This window comes from Danio rerio, chromosome 21 (assembly GCF_052040795.2).
Source record: "Danio rerio strain M-AB ecotype USA chromosome 21, GRCz13ab, whole genome shotgun sequence".
In the NCBI taxonomy this organism is placed as follows: domain Eukaryota; kingdom Metazoa; phylum Chordata; class Actinopteri; order Cypriniformes; family Danionidae; genus Danio; species Danio rerio.
The window spans coordinates 43,493,636-43,513,998 of NC_141041.1; the positions used below are offsets into that span (position 1 = coordinate 43,493,636).

Here is a 20,363-nt window from a genome sequence, read left to right on the forward strand (position 1 = left end):
GCAGCTGTTTTTATGCCATCTCCATGTTGTCCTGTCAGGTTCATTTATTGAAGGCCCAAATACTCTGCAGTTGTAAAAAAAAATAACTGAAATAAAGAGTTCATGAACTTTGAACCTGTCTGTTTTTTTTTTTTTTTTATAAAAATGTCGAAAAATAAAATAATAAAAGGCAAAATAAATGTTGGCGAAGCAGTGGTGCAATAGGTAGTGCTGTCGCCTCACAGCAAGAAGGTCGCTGGTTCGAACCTCGGCTCAGTTGGCATTTCTGTGTGGAGTTTGCATGTTCTCCCTGCCTTGGCGTGGGTTTCTTCCGGGTGCTCCGGTTTCCCCCACAGTCCAAAGACATGCAGTACAGGTGAATTGGGTAGGCTAAATTGTCCGTAGTGTATGAGTGTTTGTGTGGTTGTTTCCCAGAGATGGGTTGTGGCTGGAAGGGCATCTGCTGCGTAAAAACTTGCTGGATAAGTTGGCGGTTTATTCCGCTGTGGCGACCCCAGATTAATAAAGGTACTAAGCCGACAAGAAAATGAATGAAAATAAATGTTTTGCTAATAAATAAAGCTTTAAAATAAGCATTTTCTTTCGACAATCAGTTTGGGCCTTTTTTCAGAGAGGGAGGTGGGCTTCAAAGTGAAAAAGGTTGAGAACCCTTGTTCTACATGGACAAAAGGTCAATCAGATGGTTACAAGGCCAGTTAAATGATTAAAATAAAATCATTTAAGATCAATATTATTAGCTTTCTTAGGAATATATTTTATTTTACGGTTGGAAACAGAACAAACCACAGTTGTTCAACGACTTGCCTAATTAATTTAACTAGCCTAGATAACTAATTAACCTAGTTGAGCCTTTAATATTAAACATTAAGCTGAATACTAGCATCTTTCAACAAAAACTAGTAAAATTATTTCTCCAAAATCCTGTTATGCCAACCGATTAGCATAATATCTTTGAAATAAAGTCCCTGCCCTGTCATCCAAAGCCACGCCTCCTAAAACACGAACACACAGACCTTAAAAATGACAACAGGCAACCCACTAGATCAGTCATCTGCCAGTTAGAAAGCTTTACAGTACTTTATAATACTACAATTTCCAATGAAAAACTGTATTATACCTAGCATGTTTTCAGTTGTGTAGCAAGCTAAACTTTCATAATATCCAATAATTCATGCATGCAATGATCACTGGACTCACTCTCTCTCATGCGCTTTGTCCTAAAGTGACTACTGTATGCTTAGTGGTTGGCCAGCGGCACACAGGAATTACACTTATAACTAAGCCATACTTGCATCCTATTTCTGAGGCAATATTCAGAGTAGCATGTTGAACAATATAGGAAGCGCGTCCCAGATCATCATATAGTTAAAAAACATAAATAAATCAATCGATGTGATGTGAATATAAAACCAGCTTTACCTCAGTAAAGCAGGCTAGGCGGAATGGCGCTATTTACTGATGTTTTGATGTTAAACTAAATGAAATGATGCTGTAAAAGGTCCCCTCTGAAACTGAAAATAGTCACATCAATCTTTCGCTGGAAGATTTCAGTTCAACAGTATAATAGTTTTAAAACATAACATTACCCTACCTGCCAACACTCCCGTTTTTGCCAAGAGTCTCCCGTATTTCAGACCCATCTTCCGCCATCCTCCCGTTTTTTAATCTCTCCTGGAAAACTCCCGTAATTTCAGTCATCCCGCTGTGACTGTCGGGTGTGCACAAGAACGCGCGAGCGCGCAAATTGCGGATCTGCGTGAACCGAGGTGCACAGTTGTACAAATCTACATTTGTTGACCGACAGTTTGGGCTACTTATCAGAATTATAGGAATTATCAGCCCGACATTATTTAAACGGATAAACATTTTTGTATCGTCCTATGCCTTACCCACAATACAAAAACACATTTAGATCATTTACTTTAATCAGTACTATTGGAATGTGAAGAGACTTTCAACCAGCACAACAAAAAATGTTTCTAGAGACAATCACCTACTGCACCTTTAGGTTTTCATAATGTATGACAATATTTTCGAACATTTATATATTTTATTAATACATTTATATAATATATATTATTATTTCTAACAATAATCAAAATAGTTACAAATAATTAATAATTTACTAATTGTTAATATTGCATTACTTTTAATCCAATATTTAACAATATGTTTTAGGTCCGTTTTGGTCCGGCAGTGTTTTAGGTTCGTTGCTTTTTTTAATATATATTAATGATTTGAAAATGGCTTGTTCAAATAAGCTTTTGTTATATGCGGATGATGCAGCAATAATTTTGTCTCATGAGAGGAGTGATTTCATTGATAACGAAATAAGTAAACAAATTGAGATAGTCTCTGAATGGTTTTGTCTTAATAAATTGTACTTACATTTGGGTAAAACTGAATTTATTTTATTTGGTTCAGCTGCGAAATTAAGAAAATGTGTTGGGGCAAAGATAAAAGTAGGGGATCAATTTATTACTCCAAAACAGGTAGTGAAATACTTAGGTTGCATTTTAGATAGTAATTTGACAGGTGAAAAGATGGCTGTTATAGTCCATTCAAACATTTGTTCTAGAATAAAGTTTTTAGCAGGACAGGCAGTGCTCCTAGATACCAAAATTCTAAAAATTTTAGCTAGTGCATTAGTGCAGCCATACTTTGACTATGCTGCAGCTTTTTGGTACAGCGGTAGTTCTAAAAAAAATGAAAAATAAATTGCAGACAGCCCAAAATAAGTTATGTAGAATTATTATGAAAGTTCCTCCAATGACACATTTAAATAATGAACATTATAGTCAAAGTAATTTTTTCAAAGTTGAGAAGAGGGTAAAATTATTAAAATTAGTGATGGTTTTTAAGATTTGAAAGAAAACAGTCCCAAAATATTTTCTTAATTATTATGTTTTAGTCAGCGAGGTGCACAGTCATTCAACAAGAGCACACAGCAGAGATATTTACCCATACAGATTCAAGATTGAATCAGGTAGAAATTCTTTTTTGTGTACGAGCTCTGCTGCTTGGAATATTTTGCCCACCATTTTTAAAGAGATTCAAACTGAGAGTGTTTTTAGAAGGGAAATTAAAAAGTGGTTGTTTAAAAGTTGAAGTTTTTTGCTGTGCCGAGTTGCTGAGCTGTTGATGTTTGCAATCCACTAATGATTTGCTCGTCCATTTTTTAAGAATATTCGAGGACCACAAGGGAAATAAGCTTGCGGCTTTTTTGTGTATTTTATCCTCGACAGTTTTTAAAATTTGTATGAATTAGTCTAACTGGACTTGTTTGTATATTTTTTGGTAAAATTGTCAAATAAAATCAAATATAAGAATATACTGTAATTTAATATTTCAATAAATAATTGTTTATTATTCATAATGTTCATTCATTTACATTTTTACAAACCAAGCTGACACATTATTAACAATAACACGTTAAGTAGTTTTGTATATTAAAGTTTTAAATAATAAACTATTTATTTGTTCATTACTGATCATTTGCTACAGTACATGTTGATTTTATTTGGATTTAAAAGCAAAGACTGGCAAATACCATTTTTGTTGATCAAACTAATTTGACAATGCCAAGAATATCAATATGCAAACAAACAAGCATATAAATAGGCAGCTAATTATCTATGACTTAATATAAACATATTAACGATCAAGCTTTTTGCCTAGAGTTATTTGAGAAAGAATGCTGTAAACAAGTATAAATAAAAACCACAGATTTCAATAAGATTGCTCTGAATGTTGTGTCCACAGATGCTCGGCCCAGCATTGCACGCAGATCTGCAATCAATAATACCATACATGCGCGCTATTGTTCAGCGTCGCCAATGTTCACCACACCGGGGTGCTCACTTCTCCAAACACTGCCTCATGGGCATCATCACAGCCTTTAATTCCCCTCGCGTGCACCCGCCTCTATTCATAGTGACAGCAGCTTGTGTCTTAAAGCCGCAGAACAGGCTGAAAATAGACCCGTGCAGCCAAACAAATGGCCAAGCCGGAGGGGGACTAAGTGTCTCCATGTCTAATCTGGTTACGTGTGCCAGTCTGACAGAGGCTCAGCGACAGCTAAGAAGGAACTGCTCTTTTTTTCAGCCAGACTCCAAACGGACGTCCTACACGAGTTGCGGAGACATCGGAGAACAGCCAAGATTCCCATTTCCTTTTCCACTCCTTTCTTATAAACCCAAATAAATCATGGGTAGGAATGTGCGGGAGAAGCGGATCCTGTTTCAGGTTTAGCTCACGGATATTTGTTGAACACCTGTTGTGTCTGTGTGTGAAAGAGAGAGAACAGGGATCTGGTGTGCATTTGACAAGCAAAAAAAAGTTAAATAATAAAAAAAGGAGTAAAGGACAGAAAGAAAAAAGAAAAGAAAAAAGAGTGAGTGAGTGAGTGTAAGAACAGAAAGAGAGTAAAAGAAAAAAGTGAAGCAAAGAAAGGAAAGAAAGCAAAGGAAAAGAGTGAGTGAAAAAAGAAGGAGAGATAAAAGAAAGATACAAAGCAAGAAAAATAAAAAACTGAAAGAAAAAATAAGTGATAGATGTAAAAGCAAATTAGAGAAAAGAAAAAAAAAACAGAACAAATGAAAGGAAGAATAGAAAGGTAGAAATTAAAAGCACAAACAAAAATTGGAAGGTAGTAATGTAAGGCAAAAAAGATATGAATGAAAAACCAAAGGAAAAGTGGAAAGAAAGAACAAGAAAAAGAGCAAAAAAATAGAATAAACGCAAAAATGAGAAGAAGAAATGAGCAAATAAAATAAAAAAAATACAAGAGAGAATGAAAGAACAGACAAACAAATTGTAAGAAAGCAAAAAGATTTTAAAAATCTAAACAGACTGGAATAGAAAGCAAAGGAGAGAGTAAAAAGAAGAAGCGTTGACAGTGAAAAAAAAAGAGAAGCAAAAGCCTAACAGAAAAAAGAAAGGGCAAACCAAAGACCAAACAAAAGTGAAAGATACATAGAAAATGTGAAAAAGACAGAACAAACTTATAAAAGAACAAACGAAAAGTGAACCAAGGAAGAAATAAAAGTGAAAGAACAACCAGAAAACAAACAGAAAAGAAAACAAACAGGAGAAAAGAGTGACGGAGACAAACAGCAAAACTGAACATGATAAAAAGTAAGAAAGCGAGAAAGCCTGGCTTGGCAAATAATAATATAATAATAAAATAATTCACAATATAATGTTTCATATATTTCGGTATCGATTATTATTGAATATTTTTACAATCCTAGGATTATTAGGATTTATGTTATTTAACCACTTTATTTGAATTTACCAACCTTCCTAAGGCAAAAAGTCTTGATAGTCAAAAACTAAAATCCATAGTCAAAATAAATTAGTCAAATACATACTGCTACATTACAAATTGTGAAGTCGGATGACTACATTGTCACTATGCTAAATAATTTTTCAGATAGGGAGCTAGCGGCTGGCATGCACAAGAAAAAAAAAAAAACACCCTGGCAACATCCTTTTTTTATTTACAATCTTCTCACTGCTGGGGTCCGTTCTTCGTACCTCGCTTAAATGATCTAAGATGATTTTGCCGATCCTGGATCTTTTAATCTTGATAACTGATCTCTGGTTAATTTGGTTCTTTAAACAAGTTTGCGAATCAGATTAGAATGTCTGGATGAACTGATCTGAGATCGCTGCGTGTGTTGTGAAGGACAGATCTATCGAACCTCGAAATCATGATCAGCAATTCAACGATTGGCTGACGGCACAGCAGTGTAATGACATCATCTGATTAATATTCAATTATCCATGTGAGCAAAATTACATCAAATTAGCAGTAAATGGTTTGTTAAATATGACACGCAATAACTTTCCACATATGTTGTGAGCTGCAGGCTTTACACTTTCATGTGTCAAGAGTATTCATCATGTATTTCAATGCAAATAAATGTATTTAGTTCTAAATTTGAAAAAGATTTTCTTTACAAAAGCATTTTGATATTGGTAAAGGTGTCTGCAACTTTTGTGAAGCATAATCACTGGCATATTAACCGTCACAACATGTTCATGACTGCATTAATTAATTTATTTTTTATTTTTTTTAAAAGTCACATATTGTGCATTTCTATTATCATACACAAATTGTACTAAAGTGATCTAAAAAGTTCATATCAATAAATTTTCTCTTTGTACTTTCATTTCGAGGGTGCAGATTGCATAAGTTTTGTTAATATAACTTTATTTATTTTATTAATAACTATAACTTTATATATATAGTTAAAAATATTTACTATTTTCCCAAGTAACTACTACTGTAAGAAAATATCATAATTCGGTACTTTCTCTATTATCTTTGCTTGAACTGACCCGATCTAATCCTGTTTATATGAATTAAACCTGCTTCCGATCAGGTTTGAGCTAGCAGAACTGTTGCTATGACAACAACTCTCAGATCAGCTTTGAAGAACGAAACGATCCAGGATCGTGTCAAATCGTCAATATCCAAATCCAGCTAACTGAGTAATCCACGTACGAAGAACGCACCCCTGCTAGCCACGGCAGTCATTTTCGCGTGTGTTGTTATTTTGGCCAGAGGTGGCGAAGATGAAACGCAAAACTCGCACATAAAGTCTATCTGTAACTAGTGGCCCGTTTCCATTGAGTGGTATGGTTCGGCTTGGTGCGCTTTTATGGCCGTTTTCACTGTCAAAATGCATACCGAACCGTACCGTACCACTTTTTCAGCACCCTTTCAAAAGGGTACCAAACACAAGAAAGGGTACCAAAAGGCAGAGCTAGACGCGCAGCTGAACGCTGTTGGTTTACAGAGATGTTAGTCTAAAAAAATTAAATGTTGGTCTTCATTATCTTTTAATCAAACTGTAAGTAATGTAAAATGACTTCTAATGAATTGATAAAGCAAACTGGGTGTAATAAAGAGCTGTCGTCATGCTGTGAGGGATTTATTTTAAATGATCACATTACGTAACAGATCTGTGAGCTCTGGCCTCAAGATAGGAATGTCTGATTATCACAGATCTACAGCGACTCTAATGCCTGTTAGACAATAATCTGTGCACTCAAACAGGAGGTAAAAGAAAATACTGTGTAAACCTGCTAAATGTAATAACTTGAAAATGTATGAATTATATTTTTAAATATATAGAGTTGGAGAAACAGTAAAACTCAGAAGGTATCTAAATCTGTTAGTGTACAGTGTTTAAAACTGTTGATTCATTTATAAGAGAATCGACTCATAGTGCTTCAATCGAGTCGCCTTGATAACGAGTCATTAGGTGTTTCGCCATGACGTACTAACGAAACCAAGTTATTCACGTGCACGCGCAAACCCGGGAGATTTCAAACCTGCGGCCCCGCCCTCTAACACAGAAACCCAGACACACACACACAAACACACACACACAAACATGCCGGTCGATTGAAGTCACCCTGCAGATGGATATTATTGAGTCTCTACCCAAAGATGAAACCTCAGTATTATAGCCAAGCAGTTGGAAACATCTGAAAACTTCTGGAAACTACATGCTACACAGAATACTTCATCTGCGTTTGTTAAAGGATCAGTAAAGAGTAACTTACTGATGGACATGTCAGGATGGGTTTTTCTTCCTCCATTTCTCAAGTGTAAGTACGTGCGATTAAAGTTGTTGCCTCGTTTACTCTAACTTGCAAATGTATTTAGTTGTGATTTGTTACTAGTAACCGTGTGTACTGTATCAGGTTAACTCGCTATATTCTCATATCGGGTGCAAAGCCACGTTTAAAATGCGACGCGTGCTGCTTTGTTTACGGAGCTCCGTGGAGGAGGGTAGTGTGTGTGTCTGTGTGTGCGTGTGTGTGCATGTGCGCGCGCTGTCGTCCGGAGGTGTGTGTGTTTGTGTGTGTGTGTGTGTGTGCGCGCGAGCGTTGTCGTCCAGAGCAGGGTTAAGTGTGTGTGTGTGTGTGTGTGCGTGTGTGTCTGTGAAAAGAGCAGAGTGAGACAAGCTAGAAGATCTCCTCAACTGTTTTTGCTCAATAAAATAGTCAGTCGTCTGTATTTTCAAGTCCATAGTCTGTATTTACATTGACCCACTGGCAGCTAAAATCCACGCCTACACTATCGAGCGTGTATGAACTGTGATTACTTTTATATTGCTGATTAGCTGTTGTGCATTTCACTCTCTCACTGAAGGCAGTCGACCAATCGCAACAGACTGTCATTGGTCCGATCAGCGCAGATTAGCTTCGCGCTAAGGAGGGGTTTGGGAACAAATGAATCACTGGACGATTCATACGGGAGTCGCTGGGACAATTAGGTAAAAATAAATGCAGATTATAAGACCATGAAAATGTTTTTTGACCTTGCATGCATATTAAACTGTTGTTGCAGACCCTTACAACCAAGATATGACCCTATTTCATGTATAATATGGGCTGTTTAAACAGCGCTGATTTGCCATCGAGTTCACATGCTCAACAGAAATTACTGTGATTGGCCATGAAGGTGATCAGTTCATGATAGAAGTCACCGCTGTTTACCGAGTACAGCTCCTAATAGGGAAACTGGAGCGATCAGCTGGTTTGTCTATAAGCTGACATACGAGCGATCCACTGATGAATCGCGGCTTAAAAACGCTCCAGTGTCCCAATATCAGTAGTTGCAATAGTCAATTATTTACTTTAATTATTGAGCCTGACATGTTCCTTTTCCAAAATACTTTTAAGTTTTTTTTAAATAAAATATATTGTGTTCATCGGGGAAAGTAGTTGTTTTTTTACCCAGCCATATAAAAAAGAACATATTTTAGAGCAGTAATCACAATCTTATACCGTTGCCCATGCCTAACATAGATAACGCAAGGTGCATAGGACCACGCAAGTTACGAAAGTCCCCCCTAACTCGACTAATACAACCTTAATTACATTAATTAATTATTATTCGTTCATTCATTTTCTTTTCAGCTTAGTCCCTTTATTAATCTGGGGTTGCCACAGTGGAATGAACCGCCAACTCATCCAGCATGTTTTTACGCAGCGGATGCCCTTCCAGCCGCAAAGCATCTCTGAGAAACATCCACACACACACACACACACTCATAGAATACGGACAATTTAGCCAACCCAATTCACCTGTACCGCATGTCTTTGGACTGTGGGGGAAACCGGAGCACCTGGAGGAAGTTCCACACTCCAAACTCCACACAGAAACGCCAACTGGCACAGCCGAGGCTCGAACTAGCGACCCTCTTGCTGTGAGGCGACAGCACTACCTACTGCACCACTGCGTCGCCACATTAATTATTAGTCTATTATTAATTAACATTAATAATAGGCTACCGAGTGACTAATGCTGTTGGTTTGCACTGAATCACAGTTCTGACTTTTAATTTCAAACCTTATGCAAGCTATTTTATTTTCAAGATCTGAGGATGAACTATCTGCTGCTGCTTTCAATATGGTGATAAACGTCCCATAAAACGGTACTTAAAAGTCCCAGTGGAAGTCTATAACACTGAATAAAGCACAGAAACTGAACCTGAGGTGATTTTTTTTTAATCAAAGCAGTATATGCTGTTGTTCTGCCACAACGCCACGGAGAGAAAGCATTTCTAAAATAGAAATTTTGCACATCACTGTTGCAGATTGTTAGGGCAAAAACTGCCTTAAAATTGGAAAAGATACCTTTTATCCCAAGCCGTTATTCACACTGCATGTAGTTATGTGAGGGTGCTTTCACACCTACACTTTTGTTTCGGAACGTATCTCGTTTGCCCAGTTAGCGCGGTTCGTTTGGCATATCTGAATAGGGCAATCACGCTCTGTTCCGCGCCAAAGTAATCGCTCCGAGATCTCTTGAATGAGGTGGTCTCGGCTTGATTGAAACGAACCCTGGAGCGGTTCGATTGCAGTGAGAAAGCGATCCGAGTGCGGTTATATCACAGTGTTTTATGGATATGTAATAGGCTTACGGCTGTATAAAGAGAGAATTATGAGTATGGCCGGAAGTTTCGCGAGTCTCCGGATGCCCGCAAATGAGTGATGATCTCCCGGTAATCTCGCGTCTCCCTCCCGGTCCTCAAATAGGCATCATTGCGCACCCTTTTTACCCCTTCCCACCGCATGTCTCCTCAGACACGTCACGCGCGCGCTCCGTCAATCACCACCAAACAACCACCTCTCCTGACAGCTGAGCCGGACTCTGCAAAATAAACCCTGACACTCTGATCAATGTAAGGAGAGTTTACTCGCACGTGACTTGTTTTAGCTCTTTTGGTCCGATTAGAAACTTCGCAGTGTGAATGCAAACCGCTCCAAGAGCAAAGAGCAACAATGTAACAATTGTAATCTCTGTTACAGAACAACTGAATCGATTCACAGGTGTGAAAGCACCCTTAGACTGTAAAGTGTGCACAGAGATATTTTTCTGAAACTCAATGTGAACATGGAGCGTTTTCAATCTAAAATCCCGCTATAAATTGAAAACACACTGTAGTAAATGGTACCTTAGTGTTTTGTTTTTGTCACTGGTAACCAAAACTGCTCAATTTCTAACAATTCTTTAAAATATGTTCGTTTGTGTTTCAGTCAGTTAACCTTCTAAAGAAGAAATCGTGAGAAATTTCTCATGAGAAATTCATGGGATTTTTCCTGACCACAGTAGGTTTTAGATGATCATGTCCTCAGCGATCAAAAAATACAATTTTTTTAACCAAAAGATACTAAATGTGCTCAGCATTTACACAGACGGACCAGCATCCAATAAATAAGCAACTTATTTTCATGACCCCTTACTAGGGCTGCACGATATAAACAAAATCTGACATAGCGACATTTTGTTTTTTTGCAATATATATTGCGATATAAATTCCATTATACCAGATAACTTTATTAGCTTTATTTGGAAATCAGTCATTCATTTAGTTAAGATTATTATTTGCATAAAGTTTAATAAACAAAATTCATTCATTCATTCATACAATTATTTTCTTTTCGGCTTAATCCCTTTATTAATCTGGGGTCGGCACTCGCAACAGTGGAATGAACCGCCGACTTATCCAGCATATGTTTTACGCAGAGGATGCCCTTTCAGCTGCAACCCATCACTTGGAAACATCCATACACACACATTCATACACATACACAACAGACAATTTAGCCTACCCAATTAACCTATACCACATGTCTTTGGACTTGTGGGGGAAACCGGAGCACATGGAGGAAACCCACGCGAAACAAAAAATTCAATCATTTATTAATATAACAGATCAAAAGATAAAAGTGAAATAAACAGTGCTTTTCAAGGGAGTTTTAATAGTATTCAGCTAAAGAAAAGGACTAATGAAATATAAAACAGGACTGTATAGTATTAATCATATTAATAATTTATGAACTATGAATTTACCCTTCATTAAGTCACAAACAATAAACATTTCTTGACTCTGAATGCTTTAAACTTTCCTGAAATCCTTACAATCACAGGCAATTGATACATTTTTACTCTATTAGGGTTACACTATAATATCAACTCAACATTGCAGATCATACAATGTGACTCTTGCTTATGCGCACATTTCGATATCGATGCTAAAACAATATACTGTGCAGCCCTACCCCTAACTGTCAGAACAAGACCATTGGTATAAACACTAATTGTCAAAGGTGAATACAAAATAATGTTAAGAGGTAATGTTGTCAGAAACCTGTTTAGTTTAGCACATGGCACAATTCCAGAATTACACAATTTACATACATCCACAAACACACATACATTTTAATGCTGCTATAGCTGACCGTTGAAAAACTGACAAAGCCCTTTTAAGAACAAGCAGCAGATGCAGCTTTACTTTCACCACAAACGTTGAAGGCTACTTTCCTTCGCTGACGGCTGGTATCACTTTAGAAACTGCTCTACATCAAGTACCAGTCGCCACGTCCTGATTACAGCCACTGTAAGGAGGAAACATTAGCCCAGGGAACAAGAGTAGTGATCAACTTTCACAGGCCAGCGATAACAGAGGATACAACTTTAATGCACTGATGATGCAATTAAAGGGTTTCAGGTCAATCACAATAAAAAGAAAACTTTCAAAACTGTGGAGAGCTAGAACTAATCTAGGGTGAATTCAGATTCAACAAAAAGTTATTCTGGGTATACTAAACAAGATTTCTAACATCTGAACCAAACCAATGGTTTCAGTAACTGGGCTGCGAAAATCTGAGATTTTGAAGATCAAGTCTTGTTTGTTTCTTGTCAGATTTCTAGATTCAGAATTAGATGTGTAATTGTGAATGAATGCGGTTAATTCAAGGGATAGTGCAACCCAAAAAAACAAAAAATTCCGCCATCATTTACTGACCCTTGACTTCCAAACCTGTTTTTTCTTCTTCTGTTGATAACTTTTGGAAACTAGTAACCATTGAAATTCATAGAAGGAAATTTAATATTATGGAAGTCAATGATTTACAACAGTCTTCAAAATATCTTCTTTTGTGTTCAACAGAACAACAAAACTCAAACTGAGTAAATGATGGCAGAATTTTCATTTTTGGGTGAACTGTCCGTGTCAGTTTCATACTAAACAACTGCAGAGATTTGGTGAAAATTCACTAAAAAAAGCCACTTGTGATCCAGCGTAATTTGCAATTTAGCCAATAGACTGAATAAATCACAAAAGAAAAGTATTACTTGAAATTATTGAGATGTTAGTGACAAAGAAAAATTATTTCATATGTGATTGCATTAATGCACAAACAAGTTTTAGTTTATGCAATTAAATCAAGCTTTCTGTATTTTTATTTTAAGCATGATTATTATTACACATCAACTGTCACACAACATGTGGTAAGTTCAGCATTCTATTATAAAATAATTAAGGAAGTAACAACAAACTCGAAAACAAAAATAATTTGATTCACAAAATTAAGAAAATGGATAAAAAGATTTAAAAGGTTTAAATATGTGTGATAAATTGCATAGCCATTTCTAACAAATAGTATTTACTAATACGACAAGTCAACTTGAAGAAAATGCAGTTGCTGTCCTTAATTCAACTTTGACAGTCAATTTAGCTTGCATTATATTAAATGAACTGATATCTACAATATACAGCACTTCAAGTAGATCAAAAGTTTTTTATTGTATAATTAATAACATAAAAATAAAATAAAAATACAAAAGTATCATAAAATTGGACTAGTTTTCATGATTAAGCGATGTCAGTCTCAATTTTTAGACATGTGCCCTCAGCATCAACCATCTAAATTACAAAATGTTTGTTCTCAAACAGGTCTCCCCGATACACAACGCCTCCTTAGCCAGCCATTGGTTGGATACAGTCAAAGCCCCGCCTCCTAACTGATGCCATTGGTTGAAGCAATATTGAAGCCACTAAATTACTAAAGTCTCTCAATTTCGGTTATTTCATCCAACTAAAAACTCAATTTAACTCCCTGAGTGACCGACTATAATATTCAACCAATGAAAAAACACACTTTCAGCAGCATAAACAAAAACACTGATCTGATATGATAGCCAATGCACCTGTGGCATCTCGAGTTTTAGTTACACTTCCTAAACTCATGCGTGCCATCATGCAGTGCTGACTGAAACAATACTGCAGGCGACTTTGCATTGGTTATTATGACAGTCGTGAACGCGCAATTCTTACCTTACACGGAAACGGCAGAGTAGATGCAACTTTTTCCATTGCCAAGTTCCGTATGCTCGGCGTGAGAGGGCCGCGACAGGTCGGGCAGCAGCTGAGCTTTTGCCGACACTGGTTACACACCAGATGCCCAGCCTGGCACTGCAGGATCGGCGGCAGCACATAGTCGAAACACACCGGGCACTCAAACAGCGCTGTCAGCTCGGGGGACTGTCCCGGAAGAGCCGCGACTGGAAGCGCTACAGCTGCTGCGGGAACCGTACCAGAGCCCGCGACGGAGCCGGACACCCCCGCGGCGGCTGCAGCTGCTGCGGCGGCTGCAGCTGCTGCGGCGGCCGCGGCAGCAGCAGAGGCAGTTGTTCCTCCAGAACCTCCATGCTTACTTCCTCCTGCTTTTCCAGCTCCGAGTCCTCCGGCCGCTCCACCCGCAGAGGACGGACGGCTCATGGCGAGGAGTGTCGGTCGATGTTTGATGGTGTAAAACCCCGAGTAGCTGAAGCCCGAGAGCCTCACCGTCCACTCCCGACTGAACACGGACTCGGTTCCGAATAGCCTCCTCCAATCCCCCGCGGATACAACATGGCCGCCATAGTTTGAGAGCGAGTAATGAGACTATTGGGTAAAGGAAGTTTGATTGACACTCTCCTCAGCCAATCAGAGAGTAGCTCCTGCGGTTTATGTAAGAGTTGCCGGAATATGTAGTAATTGCGTGAGTGGCTGTAGTGAAGTAAACAGCAAACATTTGCGCGGTGGTTCTTTCACACGATGTTTCACTGCTTTATGTAATCAGTAGACTGTCGTCTTGGAAAGAAACAATGAGAAAGAATCAATAACAGAACCAGTGAACATTCTGGAAACATTTTCGTTGTTAATGAAAGAAGTATCTTCTCATCACAGAGGATGAGACGTTTATTTTATTGACAACTTTATTGTCAATTCAAGCACATGTGCAGGACATACATTCATTCATTCATTCGCTTAGTCCCACAGGGGAATGAACCGCCAGCTTATCCAGCATATGTTTTATGCAGCAAATGCCTTTCCAGCTGCAACCCATCACTGGAAACATCCATACACACCCATTCACACACATACACCACGGGCAATTCACCTTTACCACATGTCTTTGGACCTGTGGGGGAAACGGAGCACCCAGAGGAAACCCACACAAACTCCACATCGAACCACCGACCTTCTTGCGGTGCTACACACTGCGCCACTATGCTGCCCTTACAGGACATACATTAAAAATTGTTTTACTCTCAGACCCTAGGTGACTAACAGATATTATTGATACAAAAAGTTACATTTTAAAATAGAAATTACAATAAATACAATTAATGTTAAACATATAATATAATGTAAAGATATACGTGAAAATTAAGATTTGTAAACAATTCAATTAAGGGCACATGATAAGGAGTGCAAACCAGGAGTTGTGCAGATGCAAAACAGTATATAGTGCAAAAATATGATATATGATAAAGTGACAGTGTCTTAATATTAGGGAGGTAGCATGAGGTGTTATTCGTTTAAAAATGCAATAAAACAGTATATATTATTTAATTTTAAAGAAGTATTTTAGTGAATTAAAGATTTTTAAGCACTGTTACTCCACTTCTTTTTATTATCTATAAAGCTTATTTACAATTAATGTTCATGCTCAGTCAGTAATTATGGTTTTCATTATGGTAAATATTGAACGCATCCTTTCTGTTTTTGTAGAAACCAAGTTTTATTTTACTTTCCAGGATTCTTTGAAGAACAGAAATTATAAATAATTGATCAATTAAACACAATGGAATGTTTTACTGTCACTTCATAATCACGTCATGTAATTTTCATCCGCTTTTCCAGGGCCGGGTTGCAGGGGCAGCAGTCTTTAGGAGAGAATTCCAGACTTCCCTCTCCCCAGACACTTCCTCCAGCTTCTCCAGGGGGGATCCAGAGGCGTTCTCAGGCCAGACGATAGACATAGTCCCTTTAGCGTGTCCTGGGTCTTCCCGAAGGCCTTCTCCCGGTTTGACATGCCTGGAACATCTCCCTAGGTAGGCGTCCTGGAGGCATCCGAAACAGATGCCCGAGCCACCTCAGCTGACTTCTCTTGATGTGTAGGAGCAACAGCTCTACTCCGAGCTCCTCACAGGTGACCCTGCAAAGGAAACTGATTTCGGCCGCTTGTATCCAAGATATTGTCCTTTCGGTCATGATCCCAAGCTCATGAACATAGGTGTAGGAACTTAGATTGACCGGTAAATTGAGAGTTTTGCCTTTCGGCTCAGCCCCTTAGACCGGTACATCGACCGTATTACTGCAGCACCAATCTGCCTGTCAATCTTATGCTCCATTCTTCCCTCACATGTGAACAAAAACCCAAGATACTTGAACTCTTCCACCTGGGGTAAGGACTTTCCTCTAATGGAATGTCTGATGAAAAAATTAGAATGAAAAATAAATGTCTGAGCATCATCCTCATTAAGAAGATTTCTGAACATCACTACTTGTTGTGCTACTTAAGTAATAAAGCTCAAAATTCATCTTTGAATCACAGTAATAAATTTATTTCTAAAATACATTCAGATAATATATCACAATGTGACAATATTAATGTTTTTGTTATTTCCCAAAAGCAATAATGATCTTAACGTTAGACCTTTGACTGGTTTACATGTAGAAAGCGGCCTCTTTTTTTTTTTTTTTTTTTTACTGTGCAATGCATTTAAAATAACCTAATCAATGTTTTTGAAATTCTTCTCATTCACTCTTAATCTGGAACCATTTAATTTTTGTTTTTATTTTAAATTACAGTTTGCATGTAAATACACAATGAATACTATCTTACAGCTAGCATCAGTGAATCAGAGTCAAGGACGCCGGGTGAGTGTATTAACTGCTTATTAAATAATTATATCATAGCAGTTTCTACAGTATTCGAAGAGTAAAACATCACAAACCTTGTCCCGTCTAACCAGCTCCCTCTGCTGGCATTTCATTTTATTTTATTTTTCTGTATTTACTAACGTCACAGGTTTATTTATCAAAGTTAGGGCCAGACAGAATCTGAAGATTTATGCGGAATGATTTTAGGAGTATCATAACTAAAAACTTAATGTATAAAATAAAAATAAATTTGTAACTTTATTGTTTACAATGCAAATCCAATTAGATTCACTTTTTTGGTAAACAAAACAAGTCTCTTTAAAGTAGTCATAATATCTCCACTAAAAGACAGAACATATTACTTTACAAACTGTATTGTAAATAAATCTTATGAACATTTTAATATTGTTATATTACAATAATAAACTGAATAAAATATGAATTTACACAGTTACGCAAGTAAATACAAAGACTTATGTATGATGGGCTAAAAATCTGTAGATTTCTGCGTGTGCAGATTCAGTGTGGGCCCAATCATAGTTCAACAATTACTAGTGTATTATTTAAATCCAAATTAAGGCTTGCTAACATTAGTTAAAGCACCTAGAGTTAAACTAGCAATGAACAACTTTATTTTCATTAAGTAACATTAACACAGTTAAATAAATACTGTTATTATTGTAGTGTTCATTGTTTGTTCGTGTAAGTAAATGCATTTTTTTTACATTTATCTCACTACACAACAAAAACTCTTACAATACATATTTCTTGTACATATATATATATACACACATGTGTATATATATATATATATATATATATATATATATATATATATATATATATGTATAAATATATATATATATATATATATATATGTATATATATATATATATATATATATATATATATATATATATATATATATATATATATATATATATATATATATATATTAGGGGTGTCATGATTTCGATTTTTAATCGAAATCAATCTAAATTTATGCTCGACTTCAATTATCGAATCAAAAAATAGAATCGTCGATGCTGCCACGCCCCCATGTCAAGTTAGCTTGGCTTGCCAAGCGGGAAAAAAACATGCTTGTTGAAGTGCTTGTTAAACTGCAGACACTGGAGACCCGTCGACAGAACTTAAACCCTCTCCTCTTTCAATGAAGTCGCCGGTGTGGAAGTATTTTGGATTTCCAGTCAGTTATGTTGACAACGTTCGTGTTGTCAACAAAAAAAACACAGTTTGCAAGCTCTGCTATGTACGTATTACGGTTGGGATGATAGACGATGGGCGCATCGCGATCCCCCGCCCCGCACCTGTTGCAAATCCGCTCGCGTAAAATACACACTCAGGCCCTGTTTACACTAATATGTCTTTGTTTTTAAATGGCATTTTAGAACGACAACGATCCACATCCACACTGGCGTGTAGCATTTCTGAGCAGCCCTCCTTCCTCTCTACCGCTGAAAACGCACATCACGTGACCACACACACTCATTCACACACAGATACAGACGCACACACATTGTCATGCGCTCGCAGTCAGCGAGTCAGTAGACTGCTTCCATCTTTTACTTTCACACAAGTACTTAATCATTTTAGCGAACACCTCAGATACTGTTGGCTGGTGTCTGTTGGTTGTGCACCTTTTTTCCGACGCCATTATAACGACACAGATCACTGCCTATTCACAAGTCCCGCAGAAAAAAGTGATTGACAGGTGGTAATTATGTGTGTAACTTACCTTTATTCATTTACTGTATGATTTGTCTATGGGTAAAACAAAGACCATGCAAGTCAGGTAGTTTAAACGGTAGGCAACTAATAATTAATTCGTTAATTATTCATAATCGAAAATCGAATCGTAACTTTAGAATCAAAAATGTAATCGAATCGAGGATTTGGAGGATTGTGACACCCTTAATATATATATATATATATATATATATATATATATATATATATATATATATATATATATATAATTACTATAATTCTCTAGAAAAGCATTGCGCATTTCTGAGTGTGCCACACACAGGTGAGTAGGTTTGACAAACCACCTGAAGAAACAATCCCCTCTCTATATGCACTGGACACTTTACTCAAACTCCATCTTACAAGTATTCAATGAGATATACAGTGTTTACTTGTGAATGGATCATGAATCATATCGCACTTGAATTTCACCATTGTTTAATATTTAAGTAATACAACCTTCTTAGCTGGGAAATTTTATTTAAATATGTACATATCCGTTTTAAGACTCTACATATCCCGACTTTACCATTAAATCAGTTGGTGAATATAAGAACGACTGCTCACCGAACTACTAGAGGTGGTGAAAGAGGGGACTGTATTATTCCTCTCAAAAAAAGTAAATTCAGTCAGTAGGTACTTTCAGTGAAAGCTGCTAGGGAATGGAACTCATGTTAAAAATTGGTTATTGACAAATCAGCATTAGTACTGCATTCTTGACACTTATTTATACGGTTTGTCTTTGGCTTTTCTGTCCTCTTCTGCTGCCATCAATCTGTTTTTGTTTTTACTCTTTTAATTGTATTTTATATATGATAGTGTATTGTATGTTAAGCTGTGCTTCTATTTTAGGTGCGACTTTAACATTTTTTAGCCATACTTGGCTAACTCTAGCACATTTTACAGTAATGATTATTAATGTTGCGTTGACCCTGTAAACAAATAAACTAAACTAAAGCACCACTTGCTTTTTCAACCTTAAAATACCTATTTTGTGGAAAATATTGCTTGTTTTGTGTGAAAAACTTGGGTTATAGTTAAGCTTATATTATACATGATTATCGCTACAGTTCGTTAGTTCTGTATAGGTGTAAATTTTGCTCTTACATCCAGTGTGGTGTTTATATTTATGATTGTTTATTTATTTAGCACCATGGTGCTTCGAAACACTTCAATTCAGTCCACTTTATGTCCACACATGTAGCAGAATGACAAAAAAGCTCAGCTTGATGACATTAACTAATATAAATGAATACAACATTTCTATAGTCTTACCAATGAAACTGCATTTTATTTTAACTAGATTTATGTAACGAACTAAAATTGAATCCTCTTTGAAAGGCAGGGCATTCAAGAGCCCCTTTCACACATACAGACCTTTCCGGAAAGGTTGTATGTGTGAACAGGTCCTTTTTGAAAATACCGGTAAATTCGTTCTGGCTATTTTCCGGAAAGAGAAGTTGTAACATTACCGGCAATTTGCCGGAATGCTGCGCTGTGTGAATGCAGAAGGAAGATTGCCGTAATAAGCGTGTGCACGTCTAGAACGTGCTGACGTGAGACGTCTGCTTTAGCCAATCACAAGTCAGACGCATTCACGTCCGCACGGTTTGTGAGAATAAAAGCCATTGAATATTTTTCCAGACACATTAAGCTGCTAGAAGTTAGTCAGATCACGTTTATATGTTCCTCTTAATGCCAACTGTGTTAATAATCATCGATGAGATGCTTATGATAAGCCGTTGTTTGTTTACCTTCAAGCTTTGCGTGTGCCTGTGAAACAGCCTGTGAGCGCCTGCACACGCACATATTATTAACATCTCGACATGCGAAAGTGATCCTGCGAAAGTTGTTCACAATATTGATCATCCACAGAGTTTGTAATTTAGTCAAATGTTTACAAATACAAGTGCAGCCGTTTAAAGCTCATTTGTGGTGAATGATGTCAGAATTTACCGGTGATTTGGAATGGATGTGTGAATGCTCTTTTCCGGAAAATTTCCGTAATGTCCTCGCCTGTGTGAACAGCGCTTTTTTGAATATACCGGTAAAGTCGTTGCGGAAATTTTCCGG

At 37.1% G+C, this 20,363-nt stretch overlaps 1 protein-coding gene and 2 long non-coding RNA genes across 3 annotated transcripts in view; 1 reads left to right on the top strand and 2 right to left on the bottom strand.

Moving 5' to 3' along the window:
• siah2l (seven in absentia homolog 2 (Drosophila)-like) overlaps nt 1–14,235 on the bottom strand; it is a 61,056-nt gene extending 46,821 nt beyond the window's left edge. The window contains 1 exon segment of the mRNA NM_200427.2: nt 13,647–14,235. Coding sequence (NP_956721.2) covers nt 13,647–14,090 — 444 coding nt within the window. The 5' untranslated portion in view covers nt 14,091–14,235.
• LOC147838945 (uncharacterized) overlaps nt 1–20,363 on the bottom strand; it is a 1,276,407-nt gene that overhangs the window by 598,982 nt on the left and 657,062 nt on the right. The gene's annotated exons all lie outside the window — the stretch shown is intronic.
• LOC141379899 (uncharacterized) lies at nt 13,645–16,188 on the top strand. Its single transcript, XR_015520600.1, has 2 exons — nt 13,645–14,916; nt 15,501–16,188. It is a non-coding gene; the product is annotated as an uncharacterized LOC141379899 (long non-coding RNA).